The following is a 23,326-nucleotide window of genomic DNA, read 5'->3' as shown; positions in this document are numbered from 1 at the left end:
ATGTGCCAAAAATTGTTTCATTTCTCAAATTACTTAGGTAATCTGCAAATTACCTAGATAATCTGCACATTACCTACTAGGCACTCGTTAAAGTGAAAATAAGATCTTTGCTGGAACAACAGCAACGTTTCTGTATGCTTAAATTAACATAATGTTATTTATTTTTCAATATCTAAAGAATCAAGTTAATACAATCAGACAATCAACAAATTAGTTGATAGAATCAATCATCAATCAATTAAAAAACTATAATACAAAGAATCAAACGGTTTAAAATATTATTACAATTAAGGAAATGAATTTGCAAAACATATGATAAAATTATGTTTACTTATTAAAAAACCAAACTAAAAGTGGAGGGAGAGGGGGGAAGAAGTAGGGAAAGGAAAGGAGAGAAACAAACTTTTGAACTTTAACGATACGGAAGCCGTTCATGTGCATATTACCTAGGTAAAATGCGGAAAACTCTTGATTCCGCACGTTAACGGAGCAAATCAGTTAATCTGCAGATTAGCTAGGTAATGTGCACATTAACGGGTTTCGAGCTTTAGCGGTAACATATATATGTATATGTGATCATAGGCTTCTAGTCGGTTGTTGTGATACATTTTTAAATATAAATTTAATGACTTAAAAAATCCGAGATAACTTATAAAGATTTTAATGAGAATAATACAACTGGTTTCGGCTTATAACAGCCTTCCTCAGGTATTCATAAAGGAAAAGAATAGTAATAAACATTGAAGTATCTAAAAAAACTGGAAATTACAGGTAAAATTGCCACACATAATTGATACATAAAAAACGTATTTTTTCAAGTTGTTCCAACAGGCGTGCCATTGTTTATTGCAAGTGTGCGTGCAGGCTCATGTGAATGCCAATATTGAATAACAGCATGGCTATCTGGGATGTTATAACTCAAATTGTTGTTTAAATGGACAGGGTTCAGCAGGATTTCCCTTGATTCTACTATTTTTCTCTCAAACTCATCATCACAGCGGAAAAATATTTTCTGATCTATCCCAGCAAATGGAGTGGCTTTATTGATCATCATTAAGATTGTTTGAAAAAAGAACATGACTGGATAACGCAGTTGCATGTGATCTTTTGTAAGAGATGTCTCTCTTATGCTCTTCTATACGTTGTTCAATAGATTTGTTAGTTTGTCCAAAATAAGGGAAAAGTTTGAAAATGATATGTTGACGATATTTTTATTATTTGGAATCACAGGCACACATCTCTCATAGATTTTCTTCATCATCTTATCATCCAACATCCTAATATAAAATTTACTGCTGATCTAGAAAATAACTCCTTACCTTTCCTGGATGTCATGCTTACACGATGCTCTGAAAGTTTAAAAATCTCTATATACAGAAAACCTACTCATACCAATAGATATCTGCATTATCTTTCTCATCATTTTCCACCACAAAATCTTGGAACTATATCTACCTTAGGACACAGAGCACGCTGTCTTGAATGAACCAGATGAACTACAAAAAGAAATAAATCACCTCTCTCTTATCTTTAAACAAAATAGATACTCTGAAAAAATGATTAAGAAATTTCTTTTGGATCCTCCTAGGCAGTACACAACAGAAACTATTAATTTTAAAGGTAGCATCTCCATCCCACACATTAGCACAGTCTCTAACAAATTAGCTAAAGTCTTTAAAAAATACAACATCAGGACGTTCTTCACCACACTTCCTAAAATCCATTCTCTAATCAGCCATCCAAAGCCTACTCATCACAACCTAAAATATCCAGATGTATATAAATTATGGTGTGATTGCAATATCCCTTATTTTGGACAAACTAACAAATCTATTGAACAATGTATAGAAGAGCATAAGAGAGACATCTTGAAAGTTTATTTTTCACTTGGTTAGACTATAATAAATTTAGTTTAATCCTTTATCCAAGTGTGTGCAAACAAAGTTTGCGCCTGAAAGTATCTTCAGGACTGGGGTAAAGTGGTACAACACCGGGCAACTCCTTGCAAAGGTAGAGCAAGCTACCAACACTCCTATCTCAGTATCTCCCATAATGCAAAACACATCTTCTTGCGGATATGTATAATGTTATGCATTAAGGAAGGGCCACTACCCAGACTAGTTTTGACCTTTATTGAGGTCTCTTCAGTGGGAGCCAAGCCCAGAGGTGGAGATACAAGGCATAAGCAATGCCAGGTCATGGATTAAACTAAATTTATTATAGTCTAACCAAGTGAAAAATAAACTTTCAACATCTTTCTCTAAATCCAGAGTAATTTAATAAAAAGGTGGCACACCGTTTGGCAACTCCTATAGGTAAAGATGACCTGCCATTGCTTATGCCTTGTATCTCCACCTCTGGGTAGTGGCCCTTCCCTTAATGCATAACATTATACATATCCGCAAGGAGATGTGTTTTGCATTATGGGAGATACTGAGATAGGAGTGTTGGTAGCTTGCTCCACCTTTGCAAGTAGTTTCCTGGTGTTGTACCACTTTACCCCAGTCCTGAAGATACTTTCAGGCGCAAACTTTGTTTGCACACACTTGGATAAAGGATTAAACTAAATTTATTAAGAGAGACATCTCTTACAAAAGATCACATGCAACTTCGTTATCCAGTGATGTTCTTTTATTCAAACAATCCTAATGATGATCAACAAAGCCACTCCATTTGCTGGGATAGATCAGAAAATATTTTTCGCTGTAATGATGAGTTTGAGAGAAAAATTGTAGAATCAAGGGAAATCCTGCTGAATCCTGTCCATTTAAACAACAATTTGAGTTATAACATCCCAGATAGCCATGCTGCAGTTATTCAGTATTGGCGTTCACGTGAGTCTGCACACAAACTTGCAATAAACAATGGCACGCCTGTTAGAACAACTTGAAAAAATACATTTTTTATGTATCAATTATGTGTGGCAATTTTTACCTGTAAAAAATAGTAATAATGTTTATTACTATTCTCTTCCTTTATGAATACCTGATGAAGGCTGTTATTAGCCGAAACTAGTTGTATTATTCTCATTAAAATCTTTATAAGTTATCCCGGTTTTTTAAGTCATTAAATCTATATTTAAAAATATATGTATATATATAAATTATATACATATACATATTCATATAAAAATAATATGAATTCCGAGAATTAGAAAAACAAATTAATTTAATTTAACACACGTTTCGTTGGAATGCTGGAAACGTGTGTTAAATTGATCGTGACTTCTTCAGGTGTGAGAACATTAAAAGCAAACATAAAAAAACACCGTAAAGAAAAAATATACACTACAATAACAGACTGTGAACTGGAATTAAGTTTGAACTGAAGCTACAGTCTGGACTAAAGTTCTGTTGTTAGGCATATGTGAGCGTGTGAATTCACGAGTATCTGATAGCAGAGCTATATGAGTCTGCAAACTATAACAAGGTTTTATATGTGAGAAGAGTGTAGGATAATTTCTTTGGATTCAACTATGCGCCGTTCTACTTCATCGTGGCATATCTGAATGTTTGATGTTATATTCCAGTCTATTTCGTGTTGGCGGCCTTCATTATTTGTCTTCACTGAGAACACACATGGCTTGAGAGGGCAATTGCTCTGGTTCTACTATAAGCGATGCCTCTCTGATGTTCTTTGAGATGCAGGAGGATGGACTTCTCAGTTTGGCCATAGTATGGCTTCCCACAGTCACATATAATTTTATATACACCTGGAAACTGAAGATGGTTGTGAGCCTGTGTTGGGTGGCTTAGAATTGATCTGAGTTTAGGAAGAGTGGAAAAGAACATTTTTATATTAAATTTTTTAAAAATTCTTCTTAGTTTCTGGGAGAGCGTGCTGATGAACGGTAAAGGGATATACCCCTTGAGGTTGTCCTGTGTCTCTGTGTTGTTTTGAGGATGGCAGTATACTTGTTTATTGATAGTTTTTTGAAGAGTTTCCATTATTTATGAAGGTTCTTTTGAGGTGTAGTTAATTTTTTAGCTCCTCTTCATCTGACAATACAGACCTGGCACGATGAGTCATAGTGGTGGTGATGCCTAGCTTCTATGCTGGATAGTGGTGTGAGGATGCATGCAAATATCTATCTGTGTGCGTAGATTTTCTGAAGGTCGAGATTTTTAAGGAGTCAGACATCTTAATAAGTTCGATGTCTAAAAACGGCAGAGATCCATGTTCTTCAATTTCGATGGTAAACTTGATGTCTGGGTGGAAGTTGTTTAAGTGATTTAAAAGAATGTGAAGATTGTCTATATCATATTTCCAAATAATGAATATAATAACGTAACAGATTTTAGGTTTAAGTGTAGCAGTAGAATGGCCTTTTCTTCAAAATCCTCGAAAAAAAATGTTGGCTAGTATTGTATACAGGGAGCTGCCCATTGCTAATCCCTTATTTTGTTTATAAATTTTTTCTTCAAACTTAAAGTAGCCTGAATTAATACAGTGTGACAGCTGAGCAAACATCTTTTTTTGAGATTTTGTTATTTAAAATATTGAGAACCTCTTGAGTTGGAACATTTGTGAAGTTACATTACCCTTGTCAACTTGGATGATGATAACATATTTGTTCTTCGTAAGTTTTTTTAATGGCTAGTCTTTCACCAGGAGAAATGTTGTCAACTGGGGGTTTTGTGTTATTGATTGCAAATGACGCTTCCATGCGAAGTAAATTCACTTCTGTGGTAGGAAGTAGTGAAGTAGCTTTCTCTATCTTAGTGAGGAATGATCTCGGAATTGTTTTTTGAGGCCTTCATGATGATTGTTAGGGTTGGATCTTTCTTGTGCTGATTTGAGCGAATTAAATTTCCTAATTAGCTTACATTTATTAATGGTCTGAGATCTTGAAGCCTGACGTGTGCTTATCTCTTGAATGTAGTTCCATGACATGTAGTCTAAGGATGCCACTAATTGGTTTTCTAAAGATGATTTTTTCGTAAAGAGAAAAGTTAAATTGCATTTGGTATCACCAATTCTTTCTGATAAAAGTTCTAATTTTGCTTTTTTGTAAATTCTATGTGCCATTTCTGTCATTATGACTTCCCTGAATTGTAGGAATTTCAGAATGATTGAAAAGAACCTACAATGTTTTAAGAAGATAAGCCTGTTAATAAAGTCCAATGCTTCTGAGGGTCTTCTGATAAGTTTTATAAGTTGGATTTTATCCTCTTCATAAGGGATATGATGATTATCAGCTATGTTGACTTTGTATATGGATATGTTCATATTATTTACTAACCGAATTCCAAGAATTAGAAAAACAAATTAATTTAATTTAACACACAACATGTTTCGTCAGAATGCTGACTTATTCAGGCATGAGAACGTTAAAAGCAAACATAATAAACACCGTAAAGAAACATTGTACCACTACAATAACAGACTATGAACTGGAATTAAGTTTGAACTGAAGTTACAGTCCGAACTAAAGTCCCATTGTTAGGCATATGTGAGCTTGTGACTTCATGAGTGCCAGTATCTGATAGCAGAGCTATGTGAATCTGCCAAACTATAACTAAGGTTACTGTTTATGTAACATTTCTCCTGGTGAAAGACTAGCTATTAAAAAAACTCACAAAGAACAAAGATATTATTATCCTCCAAGCTAACAAGGGTAATGCAACTGTCATCCTAAATAAAACAGATTACCGTAACAAAATCTTAGCGTTATTACAGTCAGATACATACTCTGAGCTAGAGAGAGAGATACATAATAGAACCAACAACCTTCTAAAAAAAACCATGGAACTTCCAAGAAACATATGCCTTTCTCTTCATTCTCTACATCCACTCATCCCCAGATTGTATGGCTTTCCAAAGGTACGTAAAGAAAATTGCCCACTAAGGCCAATTGTTGATAGTATAGTACTGACTCACCTACATATAAGTTATCAAAATATCTAGCATCCTTCTTAAAAGGTTTAGCAGGAAAATCTCCTTCTTACATTAAAAATTCAACAGACTTCATCTCCAAAATTATAAATATAAAGCTTAAGAATTCATATATTATGGTGAGCTTTGATGTAGTATAGTGGCACTCTTCATAAATATTCCAACTCAAGAGGATCTCAGTATTTTAAGTAATTCTCTCTCGGATCTCCTCATGTCTGAGGACTTGTGACCTTCCTGATGATGCTTCACCATTTTTTTCTCTCCTGTGCTTCTCTTATTGTTTGTTCTAGTTTAAGTCCAGTGGTTCTTGATATTTGGTCAATCCACCTGTAGTGTGGTTTCCTCTTTTTCTTTTCCCACATGGTTTGCCCTGGATGATTATTTTTTCCAGGCAGTTGCCTTCCCTTCTATATATGTGTCCAAAATATTGCACTATTCTCTTGTCAATTATGTTTATCAGTCTTGTGTGGATATTCATTTCTTCTAGGATACTTTTGTTTGTTCGTTTTTCTGTTAACAATTGTTAAGAGTTAACACTTTTAACAGTCTTCTCCAGCACCAGAGCTCAAACGCCTGAATTCATCTTTTGTCATTGTCCAAGATTCAGAAGCATAGAGAAAGATCGAATAAACTAAGGTTTCTACAAGCTTAATTTTGGTCTTTTTGGAGATGTGCCTGTCTTTCCAGATCTTAGTTGAATCAGTCATCACTTTCTTAGCTAGTGCTGTTCTTCTAATCTCTTTTTTTACATTCATCTTTTTTTTTTGTTATTATCACTCCAAGGTAATTGAAATTGTTGATAATTTTAATTCCTTCTACATCTATCTCCTGTGTTGTTTAAAACCATTATTTTGGTTTTGTCTTGATTTATTCATAAACCATGGCTTAAGGTTTCCCATTCTAATTGATTTAGGATGGATTTTAATTCCTGTTCATTTGTTGCTATTATCACTGTGTCATCTGCATATCATAGGTTAGTGATTGTTCTGCCACCTAATTTAATGCCTCCATTCCACTTTTCTAGAGATCTTTTCATTATAGTTTTGCTGTAAAGGTTGAATAGTAATGGTGAGAGTATGCATCCTCATCTTGAACCTTTTTCAAATTGGAATGCAGGTGCAGGGGACACTGAGTTTCCAATTCTTACTGTTGCTTGAGTTTGTTGATATAAGTTCTTTATGAGGATTATTAGATGGTTTGGTATTCCTGATTCTTGCATGATGTCCCATAAAATATCCCATCTCATACAGGCCTTGGAGTAATCTATAAAGCATAGATAATGGCTTAAGTTGAATTCACTTGCTTTTTTGATTATTTGTCTGATGTTAGATATATGATCTCTCGTTCCTCGACCTTTTCTGAATCCTGCTTGTTCTTCTGAGATCTGATGGTCTATAAAACTTTGTAATCTTTTCTTAATAATGTGTATTAAAATCTTGCTGGTATGTGAGATGAGGGCAATGGTGCAGTAGTTTTCACATTTGTTGTGATTGCCTTTTTTGTAGATTGGGATAATGGTGGAACTAATCCAGTCATTTGGCCATCTTCCAGATTTTGTTGCATAAATCATGTATCCAGATGACTGCATTCTCTCCAAGGTTTTTCAGCATTTCAGCAGATATTGAATCAGGACATAGGGCTTTGTTATTCCATTATTTTTTGATTGCTTGTTCTACTTCACTTTTGAGAATTTCCGTTTCCGTGTTTTCTATAGCTGCTTCGTCTTCTTGTTGAATAGCTGGGTCCTTGTAAAGTTTGGCGTAATATTCTGTCCATCTTCTGGCTATGTCATTAGTGTCATTTAAGATCTTGCTATTTTCCTGGGTAATTATATTAAGTTTTGGTTTGAATTTTTTTGTTATATCCTTAATCTTCTTGAATAAATCTGTTGTTTCATTAGAGTTGGAGCGTCTTTCTATTTCTTTACAGATGTTTTGGATATAGCTATTTTTATCTTTTTGACAAGATTTCTCAATAGTTTTATTCAGGTTCAGGTAATTTGGGTTTTGCCAATCTGTTGTTTTAATTTGTTTCCTTTTTTTCAATTTGTTCTAGGGTTTCTTTTGTAATCCATGGACTGCCATTCTTCTTTTTTATTGGGATGTTTTTGGCTGCAGATTTTGCAATGGTTTTGTTTTAGGTGTGTCCAATGTGATTCAATGCTTTGTTCCTGAGGTGTGCTTTTTTGTTTCTTGAACTCTGCTTCAATGTTCGTTGTAAATTTGTTGTCCATTTGTGAAAAGCCATATCTTTTGTTGCTGTTATTCTTGTTTTCTTTCAGATTGATCTTTAAATTAGAGATTACTAATTGATGGTCTGATCCACAGTCTGCACCTGTCAGTGTGTTGGTGCTATTGATTAGTGTCCTCCATCTTCTGTTGATTAAAATATAGTCGATTTGATTCTTACATCGATTCCCTGGTGCTACCCATGTATATAGTCTCCTTTTGTGCTGTTTGTACATTTTGTTAGTGATTTCTCATTCCCTTTCAATGCAGAACTCCAATAATTTTTTCTCCTCGTTCATTTCTAATTCCCAGTCCATCTTTTCCAATAAAATAAATAAATTTCGTGTGATGATACTGCGTTCCCCCTTTTTACGGGAGTTCACGGTACCATCTATTCCCCCCAAATTTTATCCTTGCTCCGGAACCGGCATAGGCTGACGAATCAGACCTATGGCTGGGTCAGTATTCCTGACTGTAATCGGTGTGTCCTCAGATCGATTTGCCTTCTTGCGGGATGAAAAACACCAGATAAACTGGTGGGAAAAACCCTGCTGTCCACGCCCAAGACCGGCTAACTTGGCTATGGCTGAGGAAGATCCTTAAGCTCCTCACGGCATTGACGGGAATCGAACCTAGGACACTCCTTCCCCAGGCATGGTTACGAAACGCAAAGCCACTAGGCTAGCCACATGGACATCTTTTCCAGTGATTCCATTTAAGTGATCATCATAATCATTGGATCTCACCTTAGCATTGAAGTCTCCTAGAATTATTCAAATATCCTTTCTTGGATTGTATCCATAGTTTCATTTAGGTCTTTGTAGAATTTCTCACTTAAGTATCAAGATCTCAAAAAAGATGTTTGCTCTACTGTCACATTGTATTAATTCAGGCTACTGTTAAGTTTGAAGAAAAAATTTATAAATAAAATAAGGGATTAGTAATGGGGAACCCCCCCCCTCCAATATTATCCAACATTTTTTTCGAGGATTTTGAAGAAAAGGCCATCTGTACTGCTACACATAAACCTAAAATCTGTTATGTTATTATATTCCTTATTTGGGAATATGGTATAGATAATCTTCACATTCTTTTAAATCACTTAAACAACTTCCACCTAGACATCGAAAGTTTACCATCGAAATTGAAGAAAATAGATTTCTGACGTTTTTAGACATTGAACTTACTAAGATATCTGATTCCTTAAAAATCTCGATCTTCAGAAAATCAACACACATGGATAGATATTTGCATGCATCCCTCGCACCACTATCTAGCACAGAAGCTAGCTATCATCTCCACTGTGGCTCATCATGTCAGGTCTATATTGTCAGATGAGGAGGAGCTAAAAATTAACTACAACATCTCAAAAGAACCTTCATAAATAATGGCTACTCTTCAAAAACTTAATAAATAACTATACCGCCATCCTCAAAACAACACAGAGATACAGGACAACCTCAAGGTTTATATCTCTTTACCGTACATCAGCTCGCTCTCCCAGAAACTAAGAAGAATTTTGATAAAATTTAATATAAAAACGTGCTTTTCCACTCTCCCTAAACCCAGATCAATTCTAAGCCACCCAACACAGTCTCACAACCATCTTCAGTTTCCAGGTGTATATAAAATCATATGCGACTGTGGGAAGCCATATGGCCAAACTGAGAAGTCCATCCTCTTGCATCTTGAAGAACATCTGAGAAACATTGCTTATAATAGAACTAGAGCGAGCTCCCTCTTAAGGTATGTCCTGTTCTCAGTGAACACAAATAATGAAGGCCGCCAAAATGAAATAGACTGAAATACAACATCAAACATTCATATATGCCACGATGAAGTAGAACGCCACATAGTTGAATCCAAAGAAATTATCCTAGACTCTTCTCACATAAACAGTAACCTTAGTTATAGTTTGACAGACTCACATAGCTCTGCTATCAGATACTGGCACACTCGTGGTCACATGCTCACATATGCCTATCAATAGAACTTTAGCCCGAACTGTAGCTTCAGTTCAAACTTAATTCCAGTTCATAGTCTGTTATTGTAGTGGTACAGTGTTTCTTTATGGTGTTTATTGTGTTTGCTTTTAATGTTCTCACTCCTGAAGAAGTTGGCATTCCGAAAAAAACATGTTGTATGTTAAATTAATTAATTTGTTTTTCTAATTCTTGGAATTCAGTCAGTAAGTAATATGAGCATATCTACATACCAAGTCAACATAGCTGATTATCATATATATATGTATAACGAAAAAAAATCTTGAATAAGCTGTCATACAACTAGTAAAGGTCAACATGTACCATGATAGAAGTCACAAATGGCTTATATAGATCATGAATGTTTAGTCAGAAAATTTGAGGAACTTCAGAAATGTTACTTACACCTACCAGTGCATTTAAAACCAAAGCATCATCCTACATGAAGTCTGGTAATTATTCATCAAAAAATCTTGCTCGCACACCTTGGATAGCTGTATATTGGCGTTTTTAAATTTAATACATTGGGCAATGTATATGTGTTGTCATTTACAGTTATTCAATTTAGTCAGGGAATCTTGCAGACTTGTACTGGATTTATTTAAAAGTATGACATCATCTGCATAAAGTAAAGAGCCGTGATTAATCTCCAATTTTGATATCAGATTTAATACCACTTTCCTTCATAATCTTGGTATCTCTTTGGGATCTGACTCTCACTAATGAGACTTCAGTAAAGATTGAAACAGCAAAGATTGATACATAACATCAGTGACCCAGACTGATGTTATGTATCAGTCTGGGTCACTATATAGATACATAATATGTATACAGTCATCCCTCGACATATGTTTGTTCAAGTTATGTTCGCTCGAAGATACATCTGTGATCTCATAAGGGAATAAACATTTTCGACTATACTTTCGAACAAGATGCCAGCGAGTGTAAAGTGAAAAGGTTTCTATTTAGCAACAATGCATCATGCACAGTGGCAGTCCATTGTTAAATAATCTTTAACAATTGATTCCAGTACATTTAATTTATTCACAGTAAATGTCTTTTGTCATATAGCTTATACATTGTACACTCTTCCAAAGAAGTGCACCAGAAGTATACAAAATCAGTGGAATATTGTAGAACTAATAAAGTCAGTTCTTTTAATTCATAATGTAATTTATTATATATACCAGAACTCTAGAATTTTGGCATACCTTCCTAACTCTGAGAAGTTTATAGAAGTGGTATGCTTCTTTGAAACTTTCAGTACTCGCAATGGAAAACAGATAGTCCACCTTGTAAAAGGACTTAGATAACAGACAAAACATACTTGTTTGATGATGTCACCTACCATTACTTCTGAATCACCTTGATCGCTATAATAGAAAACTCTGCAGGCAGGAACTTCTTGCAATCATCAGATGTCTTAGGCATGATGAAATACCAATGTAATGGTGATAAAAAGTTGCTTTGTTGTTTTAGTTTACTTACAAAAAAAAAGTCACATTTATACACATGTTTGTTGCATTTTTTTGTATATGTGCATATTTGTGTAGGAACATTTTAAAGAAATTGAAGCCAGCACTGGTTCCAGGAATGGAAATTAGCTCAACAGATGAATCTGAAAATCCAGTCTTTCCTGAAGAATCACAGGTGAGGTTGTTAAGTGTTTATCTTATTTAATCTTCTTGTTATTGTAATTGACACCTGTTCTCGAGCAGGATATTTTTTGATAATGAAACTTCTTAAAAAGAAAATAAAAACTCTCACTTAAATATGAATGAAATATTTAGCGTAAAGAAATATATTTCTTTATAATATGTAAATAATATATATGTATATTTTTCATTTGTAGATAATTTCATGTCTAGATAACTTTTGTTATCATAAACATAAATGAAAGTCAATTGCTTTTGGAAGATTCTCTTAGTGCATACTATTTTACGTGTTTTCACATTTACAATTATTATTAAAGGTTGCATCTTGATACTGTAAGCAACCCATAGAAAATCAGATATTACGTTAAAGCACCAGGTCTAGTAATATAGTTGGAAAAGAAATTCAAAAGACTTTGCAAAATCCAAAAGTATGGATTCATTGCAAAGAGGTTCTCTGTCAACCCATTTCTGAATACAAGTGCTAAGCAACTTTTCCAAAATCTTCACCACTGCTCCTGAGATACTGACTGGCCAATAGTTGGATAGATCTGTCTTTGCACCACCCTTGTGCAATGGAATTACCATACATTCTTTCCACTCCTGCATAATCTTCCCTCTGTGAGTCAAATTGTATAGTTAAAGGAATAGCCACTGGTGCTAAAAGAGTGTTCAGCTGCACACTCTTTTAGCACCCGTGCTGATATCCCATTAGCCCCTACTGCTGAACTCTTATTTGGTTTGTGCAACAACTCTAGAGTTTCTTCATTCTGTGAAGAGGTAGCAATGAGCCCAATGTTACATACACCATGTTGATAGCTTTTAGCAAAATGGATACTCATTAATTGAACTACCTCTTTTACATTTGTCACCCTCACACTATCTGCATTCAATAGATTATTCTTTCATATTCATTCTTTCTTTTACTTGCAAAGTTAAAGACGAAGCCGTTCTCTTTTAATAATTTCCATGATGAGGCCCATTCCTGTCATTAACATTAACATTGTTGGTCTTACACACATATTCTCATCATTCCCCTATTATAATTTAGTTTCTCTGACTCTGTTAGGTCTCATTCTAGTTATTAGTTTTTCAAGACTCTTGATACCAAACACATCGAAGTGTAGCCCATTCCTCTTATGCAAATCCAATCTTCCCTCAAACTCACTCCACACATCCAAAAACTTGCATTCATTCCTTCTACACAGTCCACACATCAAATTGTTTGCCATCATAGCTTTTCTTCTTAATTCATTTTTGTCATATCGAGGTAATATGGTTACGATTTTCTCTCTTACTCTTCACTCTTGCTTCTTCCAACAATCCTTTCATGTCCTCTCTCATGCTGAACTTATCATTAATTAAGTTTAAAGTACCTACTACAACTAGATCTTGCTTGCTTTTCTTTTCTGTTTTTCAATTACATTTGCTATATTTTTAATTTTTGATATGGGAAAACCTGAAGTTATTATCTGCTCATGAACAGCATGTTTTACTATAAAGTTACCATACCAAATATATTTCTTTTTACAATCAATGTTACTTACCTGATTTTCATTACTTACTAATGTACCTGATTCCATATTTTAATAATAGTACAGGTATCCCTTGATTAACGCAATTAATTAATCCCTCGATGTTACCGCATATATCAAAATCATGTTAATCAAATATAATAATCAATGGTAAAAATGACAATTCATCCATGATCGACTACTGTATTAATAATTCGTCTCATATAGTACTCTTTTAGGAAAGATAAAAAATGAATGCAAAGTAAATGTTTAATAAATGCTTGTACCTACGTTAGTTACTGCAATTTTTTATCAAAAAAAGTTATCAAGAGTCATTTGAACTATTTTAGTTTTTCTTATCAGCATAAATTCTACGATAAAGCAAAATGACTCTCTAGACCTCAGCAAACAAGCATTCTTCGATTAACATCTGGATCCATATCCATTATTTGCTGTTTAAGCGATTCTAAACTGTGAAATATTCCATCCGGTTCTTTGATTATTATCTCCTTTGAAACTTCCTCTTCACATTCCATTTGTTTGTTGTTTTCATATGCAAATTGTTCAATTTCAAGAAGATTGTTATCACTGAAATCTTTTGAGTTTGAATCCTATAATTCTTTAACATCTTCTGCATCAACACCATCAAAACCAAAGTCTTCACCAATTGCAACGATTTCTTCAAACTCATTGTCCACAGGACATTTTGAAAACCACCTAAGTCATTATCACATTCTGGCAATAGGTTTTTCCAAACAGCTCTTATGCAGCTAAAAGACACTTGCTCCCACGAGTCATGAATATTTTCAATTGCATGTTTAATGTTAAAATTTTTCGAAAATTCTTGTAGCGTAATTACATTTTCTCCCGTTGCTGTTTCTACTGCCTTTGAGAATGTCTTTTTAAGAAAATAGACTTTGAAAGTTGCAATGAAGCCCATGTCCATGGGTTGTAGCAATGGTGTTGTATTTGGTAGAAAAAATGTTTCACATCACACAGATCGTTAAGAGAATTTGGATGACCAGGTGTGTTATCTAAATGCAAAGTTCTTCTGTATTTTTTAAATACACCAGAACAATTGGAGCTTGTAATATAATATTACAAACTCCAATTAGATACAAGCCTCGAGGAAACACTCCTCGAGGCTTGCATGTTTTTGCGTGGTAAATTTAAAGGTGCATTAATCAAAACTCTTGCTGCGTATATGAAGGGATTGTCGTAATTAATTTTGCTGCATTAATCAAATCCCGCATTAAGCAAGGATACCTGTACTATGCTTCTTCAGTTGTTTCTTTGCATTCTGTGTATAACATTGTACAACTCTTACTGTTTTGAAAACTCCATTGTTTGTGTTCTACTTTATGTTCAGCTGCCTGATGTCACTAATGATGACTTGTAATTTTCAGGTTGATATATGGCTTTTACATAATAACATATATAATAGCCATATATTAATTCTTTTCCTTGTGTTAGCATATTAATTTGTGAAACCTTATCACTGAAACAATAGTATTCTGGTAAATTCGAAATACTGGTATTTCACAAATCAAAACCACCATAGCAGGGAAGTCAGAAATCAGAATATAGTGAGTAGAAATTAGCCAAGGCATAAGGAAATAGTTCTTTTGCTGTGTGGCAAGTAAAAGTGATTATGTAAGGATAAATATAATGAATTCTGATAATTCCACTCCACTTGACAGAAGGCAGAAGAAAATAGTCTGATTGCTAAGTGATATCACTTTGTTGAGTGTATATTATCCAGATGAATAAGCCTCAGTACTCTGGCAGGTTGCAGAGGAGTCTTCAAGATAGATGAAATAAATTGTGGATAACTCATTATCTCAGGTTGTGGTGGTTAAGGACTTTGAAAAAATTAGTTAAGATCAGAATTCAAGAATGAATAGGTAGGAATATGATAATCTATGAGTGGGAATCACAGTTTTTTAAAGAATATTCTTGTCTTAGTAATTTATTTACTTTCTGGCTGAAAATATTATGCTAGATTTTCCTAGTGGTGGTTGAGGTAGATACAGGAAATGGCTGTTCCATGATATTGCTGGGCTTTGAAAATATATTTGACAGGATACTACATGAAAATGTAAGTCTTCACAGCTTGATCACTAAAATTATACCTTCAAAAAGACTTGGTTTGAATCCTGTATGTTGTCTAGGTGTTCTGGCTCAAGGTATCCAAAAATACACAGATATATCTCAGCATCTATAAGGTTTATTAAAATAATTGTTTGTTATAATATAGAGTAATTGACCAAGTTTTATGAAGGTTAGTAAAGTTCAGTATGGGGACCTTTTGTAGCTTGTAGATGTCAAAAACGATACTTGAGCTTTTGCCAAGCGTTTTACAGCATCTGAGACATTAGAGCAACTGCTGCAGTGATACACTATTTCAAATCATCCAAATCTCAAACTTCTCTCTCTCTGCTACACATCCTTTAATAAAGTCCATTTGAACAAGACAAAAATGTCTCATTCAAAATCCGTTTTTATGCATGCAGACTAATGTCATGAAGTAAGCATGTTTCAGACCATAGGATAACTATAGAATAACATGCATACCACAGTAAGAATAAATTTATTATATTAATCATTTCATCTTACATTTCATAAAGCATCAGTACAAATGGCAAATAATAAGGAATTTAATAAAGAAACAGTAGAGCACGAGTTAAATTTGAATCCTTCTATGTATGCAGTGCATATTCATGGATTAAAATGTTGGGCTGAAAATAATTAAAATTAGTTAAAAAATCATTTATAAAATATTACAAATTTATTTAATATAATTGAAGATAACAATTTCCCCCACTTTTAGAATAGTGAGGCAGTCATTACAATTTAGGTTAGGTCATTGAAGTAGGCCTTCTGCACTTTTTGTATAAATATTCATGTTTATATATGGATCTATGCAGTAGCTTGGTGTTTTCCCATTGGATCCTGTAACTAATGTTTTCAATGCATGTTGTGCCAGGCCTGATTTGTGAGTTTGATAGGCTGAATGTTGTCTTGATGTTTAAAGATACGTTTATTTACAGATCTTTTGGTTTGTCCGTAGTAAGACAAGTTGCACAAACATGATGCTTGGTATACACCAGGTTGCGTGAGCGCTGAGAATTTGTCTTTTTGAAGAAGATAGCAGGTTATGAATTTTGTTGATGGGTTTATAGGTAGCAATGAGTTGATATTTTTTGATAATTTTTGTCATACCTTCAAAGATGCCTTTAGTATATGGGAATTTAATCCAATTCAACTCATCCACTCTACTGTTTCTTTATTCAGTTCCTTATTGTTGTTCCCTGTTTGTGCTGATGTCTTACAATACATGAGATGAAATATTTGCATAATAAATTTATTTTTACTGTGGTATACATGTTATTCTATAGTTCTGGATATTCCACAGGTCTCATTATACAAGCAAGATCATAGGATGTCGTGGTCTGTATCTATTCTGTGCCAACAGATTTCTTAGATTTACTGTTGTAATATAAGATTGGTTTCTTGTATTCTCTTTTCTACACAGCATCCAGTTTGTCTGAAGTAAGAATGATGACAGTCACAGGGAACTTGGTAGTCGCTAGTGAGAGCTAGAAGAGACAGCTTATCTTTTGAAGATGGAAACGTGCTGATAATTTGTTGATAGGAAGAAAAGCAACCATTAAATTGTATTTTTTAAGAATTCTACTAATGGGTTCTGAGATGCCAGAAATGTATGGGATTAGAACTTGATATACTGTTTTCTTGTTAATTGAGCTAAGATTATAGGAATTAAAAAAGCTGTTGTATGGTATTTTCTGAGAAGCCATTGAGTTTCATATGTTGTTTGATGTTTAAGAGTTCTTTTTGTAATATTGAAGCGCAGAACAAATAGTATGAGAGCACGTTACAATAAAGTTTTATAAATTCGGTCTTCCGTGATGGATGATGAGCCGATTTCTGAATTTGAATGTGGCATCCGGTGAAAATAGGCTTTCAATAAACAGAAATAATTAATTCACCTGATGGCGTGAACATCATCAGCAAAACATCATCTATATATTGAATCCAAAACGAAAGTTAGGAAGTGGGCTTCCTATTGTGGTTCTTTCAACTTGACTAAAACTTATTTTGACAAATATGTGGAGCACATAAAAAAGTTGAATAATTTCACTATACTATTATTATGTGACACCTCCAGGGAATCCAAAGACTCATTGAGGGAGGGCACCTACTCCACAACTCTCTCTCTCTCCAACACTCAATCCACCAACTACTACGGACTGCAACTTTCATCATCATCTACACCAGGGCTGTCCAAAGCACTTCCCGTGGGTCTCATGCAGACTTTTTGGCTGGAGAGCAGATATGCTGACCACTCGGCCAACCAAGTTGGCATATCCTGTGGAAATGTTTCTGAATGTAGATCTAGTGTATGATCAAGAGGAATATTTGTGAAAATATTCTATATCAAGGCTAACCATTACATCAGTGGATTGTAGGGAAATATTTTTCATTTATCTAGAAAATTGGAAGAATTTTTTATGAATGAGCAGAATTTGTCAATCTGAGCTTTCAATAGGTATGCTAAAAATGTGGCTATTCAGTAAGTAGGGGGATCTATGCAGCTGAGAAATGGACGGAGAGGAAGTCTGTCATGTATCTTATGTAAACCCTAGAACCTAGGAGTTTTCTCTCAAAATAAGTTTTAAGTTTTTCTGTGGGGTCTCCATCAAGGCTTACAGCTTCATCTAGTAAAGAGTTGAGTTTTCTGAGTTGCTGTTAGTTGGATTATAATCCAGTTCTTGGTATGTTGATTGATCCCATAATAAGAGAGCAATTTTTCTGTTATAATTCACAGAATCCATAACTGTGGCATTTCCCCTGTGAAACTTAGTAATAATGAGATGAGTGGAAGTGGAAGCTTGGATTTCGGTATGATGGATGAAATTTCCAAACGAGGTTTATTAGCATCTTCACCAAAGAGAACAAGTTCCATTCAATATGGAGAAATCATGTCATTTTGAAAGAATAAGGGTTTCACTTTCAGTTAATGGGAATCATGAGACATTTACTACACAATTTTTTGGAACAGTATAAGGTACACTTTGCTTAGTGACAAGGGAATTTAATTTACAAAAAAAAAAAGTTACCTATTTTCCTCTATAATGAAGTTTATTGTGCTTAGGAAATTACAGGTATGGTTGTCTTCAGATGTCACCAGTGGTTAGACTGAATAAATTTAAGCACTGATGTATGACAGATATAACTTGGAAACTTAACACAATTGAAAGTGGACACCATCAACATAAAACCACTGTTGGAAAAAGATATGGAGCAGCAGACCTTCTTTATAGCTGGCTGCAAAGAATAAACTAAGTGAACTATTTTTAAATAATAAGGATGTGATTTATTCACAGGTACTAGGGAATAAAGAAAAGAGGGGAGAGGTATATTATTCAAGATTAAGACAAACTTAAGACAAGTAGACCATTTTCTACTTGTCGTGAACAAATTCCAAGATTAGAATGGAATTTAATGGATGGGACAGTAAGATTTATTTTGTGCTTATCATCCAAATAAGGTTCTAGTAGGGAAGTACAGGAATTCATTAAACCGCTGCAGAGAAAGCATTTGATGTAATGAGAAGTGGAAAGCTAGTTCTTTTTGGAGACCTGAACATCAGAAACATAGGAAATGTTTTGGGAAAATTTGGACAATTCTGATTACTACCTGATAGAGTTCTGTTATGGATAGATCATTACCGATGCCATATTTCAACAGAAAAATATGCATAAATTCACATAGAGATCATAGATTATATAGGCTTTTTATAATCCCATATTGTGGGGAGGGGGGTGTGTGATTGCTGGTGAATGTATTTACCTGAACGAGGGTGGTCTGAAAACTTCTCGGCCTAACAATGAAAAAACAAATTTATAATTTCAAAATTATTTTTATTTTTCAACATAATCTCCCTTAAGACAAACATTTATTCCAGCAATGCTCCAGTGCCATTATCACACGAGTAGTGGTTCTCAGTAAGATCTGCAAAATACCCCTCTACAGCTGCAATCACCTCTTGATTCATAAAAAACCACTGACCAGCGAGGATGAGTTTTATTTTTGGGAAGAGATAGAAGTCAGAGGGAGCCAAATCTTGGGAATAGGGTGGATGTTCCAACAATTCATTATGCAGATCCCTTAATTTTCACATTGCCAAAACACCTTTGTAGGCAGGGGCATTGTCCTGATGAAATATGATTTTTTCCTTCTGCAAACTGGGTCTTCTTCTCTTGAATTTTTTCGTCTAGTTTGTCTAAAAGATCAGAATAATATTCCCCGGTTATTGTTTTACTCTTTTCAAGATAATTAATAAACAAAATGCCTTTAGCATCCCAAAACTCCAATCCCATTACCTTTCCTGCTGATCAAACCGACTTTGTCTTCTTTGGTGCTGACCAACCGGCTTCTGTCCACTGTTTTGACTGTTGTTTGGATTCTGGTGTGTAATGGTGAATCCAAGTCTCATTGACACACGAAATCAGTTTTATTCTTGTTAAAACACTCCAAGCATTGTTCAGAGATTTTCATGCGAGTGCATTTTTGATCTCTGTGAGCGAGCATGGCACTCATCTTGCACAAAGCTAGCTTTTTCATTTGCAATTCTTCATGCAAAATATATCCTACACGTTCTTTTGAAATTCCTATAGTCTCAGCAATTTCACGCACGTTGACTAGCTAGTCATCTAATACCATATCGTGCACTTGATCATTGATTTCTGGTGTTGTTACCCTTTTTGGACATTCTTCACGTGGATTCAAGGCTGGTACTGCCACGTTTAAATTCGGCAACCCATTTCTTAATCATCGAAAACGAAGAAGAAGAGTGCCAATAATCTTTTATGAATTTCTTTTGCCGTTAAACCTTCTTTTACAAAGAATTTTATAACTGCCATTTATTCAATTTTATCCATTTCAAGGCAGACAACACTTTCTTCAGACAGCTGTATAAAACAAGCTACTTGTTAGAATGACTTGCAGTTTCACATGGATGCTTATGACAGATGTAGCAACTTAGAAAAAATCTCTTACCGATAGTGTTGCCATCTATGGTCAAGGCCAAGAACTTTTCAGACCATACTCGTAATGTGTAGATTTTTCTGTAAACAGAGAAAGCCATGGATCCATCAGGCTGGCATGTAACCAGAGTGTTTAGGAAAGGGAGATTGTTATTGTTTTCCTTTTCCAAGATAAACTGGATCCTGGGGTGTTGATTGTTTAAGTGTGTCAAAAAGTTGTGGAGTATATCCAAGCCATGCTGCCAAATAGTGAACACATCATCTACATAGCGTAGCCAGGCAGTGAATTTATGCAGGGCAGAGTTCAAGGCCTTTTCTTCAAAGGTCTCCATAAAAAAGTTGGCCATTGGTGGAGAGAGTGCAGAACCAATGGCTCTCCCCTCTATCTGTTTGTAGAATTTTCCTTGACAAACAAAATAGCCTGCGTTCATGGTGAACTGAAATAGGGCTGAGATATCGTGAGGAAATTTGGCTTGGATTAGGTCTAAGGTATCTTTGAGTGGACTGTGGTGAATAAGGAGGAGACATCAAAACTGACCGTTCTCTAAATCCCCAGAAATTTAAGACCTGACTAAATAACTGATTAATTTGGAAGAAAACTTGATTAAACTACTAATATTGTAAACTTAATTCTTCTTCTTCCTAACATGGATTTTAGGCCGGTGGTCTGTTCCGGTCTTTTATGCCATCTCTTTCTTGGTCTTCCGATTCTTCTTTTTCCACTTATTTTGTGTCTGTATAATATTTTTGGTAGCCTGCTGTTGTCCATTTGATTTAAATGTTTTTATCCATTTTTGTTTATACTGTCTTATGTAGTAATTAATCGGTTTTATATTCAGGGATTGTAAAATTTCTTCATTTGTTTTATGGTCCCTCTTGGTATATCCAGCTGTTTTTCTGAGAAACTTCATTTCTGCTGTTTGAATTCGTTTTTCATCTTTTCTTTTCATCGCCCATGTTTTGCTTCCATATAGTAGAGTTGGTTTTGACAAGACATATAGTCTGATTCTAGTGTGTTTTTGTACTAGGGATGGCTTAAATATATTATTTATTATGCCATTTACTTTGAGTAAACTTAATTATGTACTGTTATTATAGTCCTGTGAACCCCCCCCCCCCTGAAAGATACATATCAAGTAGTGACAGTATGTAGCAAACTGTATATGGTCTTGAAGATTACAACTTATCTGGATAATATTTATCTTTTATCCTTAGCTAAGAAGCCTCACATAATTCTAATTGTTTAGACAGTGGTTATCTGTTAGAGTATGTTACAAGGACACTGGTCAATTATTGCAGCTTAGTTTACAGAAATATAGCTATCAAGAAGCCACTGCTTATGAATACACAGTCAATATTCACCCAGTCTGAGCAAGCTGAATAACTTCGTCAGGCTGTTTGTTGTTTAAATTTCATTTGCATTAATGATTATGAAAGGTTGTTCCAGTACTGTGATTTCCTTTTATTTTTTTTATTATTTTTTTTATTTTTATTTTTATTTTTTTCCCAATCCATCTTTTATGTACCTAGGCCTATTTTGATATGTATTTGTTTTAATTAAAATTTGTTGTTTATAATTCACAAACTTTAATGAAGAAGCTATAACTTTTTCATGAAATTTCATAGCATGCAGCTCTGTATTTTTAAGAAACTATTAGTATTGTATTTCTTGTGGTTGGTTATGTTTTCAAACACAAATACATTTGTTTGATAGTGAGATGAAGTAATCAACCTTCTTAAAAAAAGTTTAGTACTCCTCAATATCCTAGACCTACCTGTGTTATGCTTAGTGTCACCTGTGGGCTTCATATTTAGTTCCTGCACAATACATACATTTTCCACTAACAACAGATGAATATCACCTTGTTCTGTCCATAAGATCAAATAGGCTACAGAATTTGTGTTTTGAATAGTTTACATCCATTTTCATGCATCAAGAGGAGTATGTATCTTCAGGTTTTTTTTTTTTTAAGTGAGTGTATATTGTAGGATATATCTATTAAAATTCATATATCCCAGAAATTAAAAATATAAAAATCAATTAAAGTTAAGCAGTTAGTTACATGTAAAAGTATATAACAATGTGTGTTTTGCATGTTATTGTTATTTTTGACTCCTGCACTCTTAGTTATAAAATAAACTTACTTAAATTAGATGTTATAGAGTGTAATTATAATTTTGTTTGAGCTGTTAAGCTTTGCAATGTTGGTGGTATTTGTAAAATGCTTCATGTTGTCACTGACAGTAGAAGCAAAATGTTACTGCTGTATTATTGGAAGTAATTAAGCAGACTTACTGATTGCTGCATAAAAGATTGTGAAAAGAAGAATTATTATAATTTCTGCAACTTTCATCACAAAATTATAATTAAAGTATGAAAAGAACTATTGTCTGTTTCTAGCACAATGCTGGAAACAGTAATGGCAGTACATTATAGTGGACTGGAGTGGAATTTGCTATATTTTTGAGTATGTGCTAAACTAAAAAGAATGTTATCAAAGTGTTTACTTGTTGGGAAGTAGGAAAGGAACACAATAGGAGAAAAATTGTTTAGTTTCTGTGTGTTCAATATATGAGGAACAGAAATTAGAAGGGTTTGAAATAAAGACTGAGAGAGGATATCCGTTGTATATAGTTTTTAGTAGTCATTAATCCATATAGGATTTAATTAAGTAAATTTAGATTTAATTTAGTTTCAAGTGTTCCTTTTTATTTTGGAATTAAGAGTTAAACCATTTGGAGTAGAGAGAGTGAATTTACTATACATTGATAGGATTATATGCACTAAAGAAAGAAAGTTTAAAAAAAAAAACATTCTACCACATACACACAATATACATACTTTCATTTGTTGACACTAATAATTTTATTATTAAACAAGACCTCATGAAGTCAAAGACTCATCTGGGAAAATTATTCTGATGTTATGCTTCCATGAAATGAAATATACAAGAATGTTCTGTGCTGTATAGTTGCAGGTGGTCT

The 23,326-nt window shown here is 34.2% G+C and overlaps 1 protein-coding gene across 1 annotated transcript in view; it reads left to right on the top strand.

The window, feature by feature from the left end:
- LOC150105436 (uncharacterized) overlaps positions 1–23,326 on the top strand; it is a 199,337-nt gene that overhangs the window by 21,562 nt on the left and 154,449 nt on the right. Inside the window, exon 4 of the mRNA XM_090393960.1 lies at positions 11,659–11,755. Within this exon, the coding sequence (XP_090250086.1) occupies positions 11,659–11,755 (97 nt within the window). The remainder of the gene's footprint in view (positions 1–11,658; positions 11,756–23,326) is intronic.

Source organism: Typopeltis vanoorti, chromosome 6 (genome assembly GCF_054136105.1).
Source record: "Typopeltis vanoorti isolate ZY-2024b chromosome 6, IOZ_Tvanoo_1.0, whole genome shotgun sequence".
NCBI classification, from domain to species: domain Eukaryota; kingdom Metazoa; phylum Arthropoda; class Arachnida; order Uropygi; family Thelyphonidae; genus Typopeltis; species Typopeltis vanoorti.
This window is presented reverse-complemented; position numbering and strand designations above follow the sequence as displayed.